Below are 2,326 nucleotides of genomic sequence, written 5' to 3'. Positions count from 1 at the left end.
GGTCACAAGGAAATAATCTTTTAAGTCTATCTGATTGCATGAGGGAATGTTCAGAGTTCCATAATGCTAAGTGAAAACACTTAGATCAATTTTGATCTCAATATATGTTATACATATAGGAAAAGACTGAAAGAAATGACCAAAATTGATAGTCATGATCCCTTAGGATTATCGGTTCTTCTCTTTGTTGTATTTTCCTGTGCTTTCTGCAGTGAATATGTATTATTTTATAATCAAAAGCTTTGTGAGGGGCAGAGTGCTTAGGTTTTTTTTGGAGATCGAAAAGAAATAGTCCTTTATGTGCTTGACTATTTTTAGCTCTATAATTGGATTCTGCATGTGGTCCTATTAGTAAAACAGAAAAGATTTATAGTTAATAATGTGCCTTGAGGGCTTACCTGGTGGCGCAGTGGTTGCGCGTCCGCCTGCCGATGCAGGGGAACCGGGTTCGCGCCCCGGTCTGGGAGGATCCCGCATGCCGGCTGGGCCCGTGAGCCATGGCCGCTGAGCCTGCGCGTCCGGAGCCTGTCCTCCGCAACGGGAGAGGCCACAGCAGAGGGAGGCCTGCATACCACACACAAAAAAAATAATAATAATAATAATGTGCCTTGAGACAGTTTATGAACTTTGTATGATTAGCTAAATATTTTTACCATTTTATAAAATCTTTGAAATGTTTTTACCATGGCATTCTGCTTTTTACTTGAGTACCTAGCACATTTCAGAGACTCAAAAGATGTCTTTAAATGGAGTTTTTTAAACAATTACCATGTGATGATAATTCCCAAAGAGTGATCCTCCATCAATTTTATTTTTTATTTAGATGAGTTTATTCTTTTTCAGTGAACTTTTTCCGTATGTATTATAGTATCCATGTTTGTATTTGGCAGCTATATTTTCCGCTCTGAAGAATCTTCAAGATAAAATTCGACGTTTAGAACTTGAAAGGATTCAGGCAGAAGAAAGTGTGAAAACCTTGTCTAAAGGAACAATTGAATATAAGAAAGTCCTGGATGAACAGATACCAGAAAGGGAGAATTCAAAGAATGAGGAATCAAAGCACAATCAAGGTTTGTTTAATTATGAAAGAAATGAAACACTATCAAAATAAGTATTATAAAATCACTCTAAAAGAAATTCCACATGAGTGTTTTCTAGTGCTTAGTGTCTTCGAGCACTACAGAATTACATTTATATTTGGGAGCATTTTGTGGAACAAGTGCTGATGTCCTGTATTATATTTACTGTCTGAATTCAAGGCAGATTAGACTAACATACAGAAAGAGAATGACTTAGGTCATCTGAAAAGGCTTCTAGAGCTACTGGAAAATGTTTATTATATATACTGTCGATTCATGTTAAGCAGCCTGTTAAAACTAAAACTTCTGCGAGTGAGCTAATTTCTGCTTTTCTCATGTATTCTTTTTAGAGCTGACATCTCAGCTGTTAGCTGCAGAAAATAAATGTGATCTTTTAGAAAAACAATTGGAATACATGCGTAACATGATAAAGCATGCAGAAATGGAGAGGACGTCTGTATTAGAGAAACAGGTATGTTACTTCATAGAGTCACTCTCAAGAAAGTTAGTTATAGAGAAAATTTAAGTTGATATAAAGACCTTTTTTCTCAGTGAGGACTAATGGTGCTGTTACAAATAATCAATTCTCCGTCCATCTTAAAAGGTAATAGTACCAGTAGTTCATTTTGAAATACTGCTAGTGGAAGCTTTGAGAAAAACGTGGTTTGTTTTTTCAGCGAAGCTAAAAAGAGGAGTTTCCTCTTTGGATGATCCTCACACACACTGCCATATCCTGTACACACAGCTTTGACAGCTTCTGCTTTGGAACAGTACAACAGCACAGGACTGAAATTACTTGGGATCAGTTATGGTGTCTGAAGATTTCATTGGTCTTCATTGTTATTGCTGTATTTGGTAGGGTTTTACTTAAATGGGAAAAATACTATACATTTAATTGTATTTTCTTTCCAAGTCATGTTAACTTCTTTGTACACTATCAAAAGTATAAATAAGCATATTATGTACCTCTCTGAGGGCAATTTAATATCCATTGTTTTTTGAAAGACATCTCATTTGCTCCCTTTTATTAACTACCATAGGTTTAACTATTAGACTATTAGCATCAAGGAAATATCATTCTCTCCCTATTTTAGTCTAAATATTTTCCATTCTTTTAAAAACTTTTATTTATTTATTTATTTTTTTTGTGGTACGCGGGCCTCTCACTGTTGTGGCCTCTCCCGTTGCGGAGCACAGGCTCCGGACGCGCAGGTCCAGCCGCCATGGCTCACGGGCCCAGCCGCTCC

At 36.8% G+C, this 2,326-nt stretch overlaps 1 protein-coding gene across 1 annotated transcript in view; it reads left to right on the top strand.

Moving 5' to 3' along the window:
* The window catches only part of LOC112061866 (centrosomal protein of 57 kDa-like), a 14,213-nt gene that overhangs the window by 5,735 nt on the left and 6,152 nt on the right, over positions 1-2,326 (top strand). The window contains exons 2-3 of the mRNA XM_028500895.2: positions 869-1,070; positions 1,430-1,551. Coding sequence (XP_028356696.2) covers positions 869-1,070; positions 1,430-1,551 — 324 coding nt within the window. The remainder of the gene's footprint in view (positions 1-868; positions 1,071-1,429; positions 1,552-2,326) is intronic.

The sequence above is a fragment of the Physeter macrocephalus genome, chromosome 16, assembly GCF_002837175.3.
Source record: "Physeter macrocephalus isolate SW-GA chromosome 16, ASM283717v5, whole genome shotgun sequence".
Taxonomy (NCBI): Eukaryota; Metazoa; Chordata; class Mammalia; order Artiodactyla; family Physeteridae; genus Physeter; species Physeter macrocephalus.
This window is presented reverse-complemented; position numbering and strand designations above follow the sequence as displayed.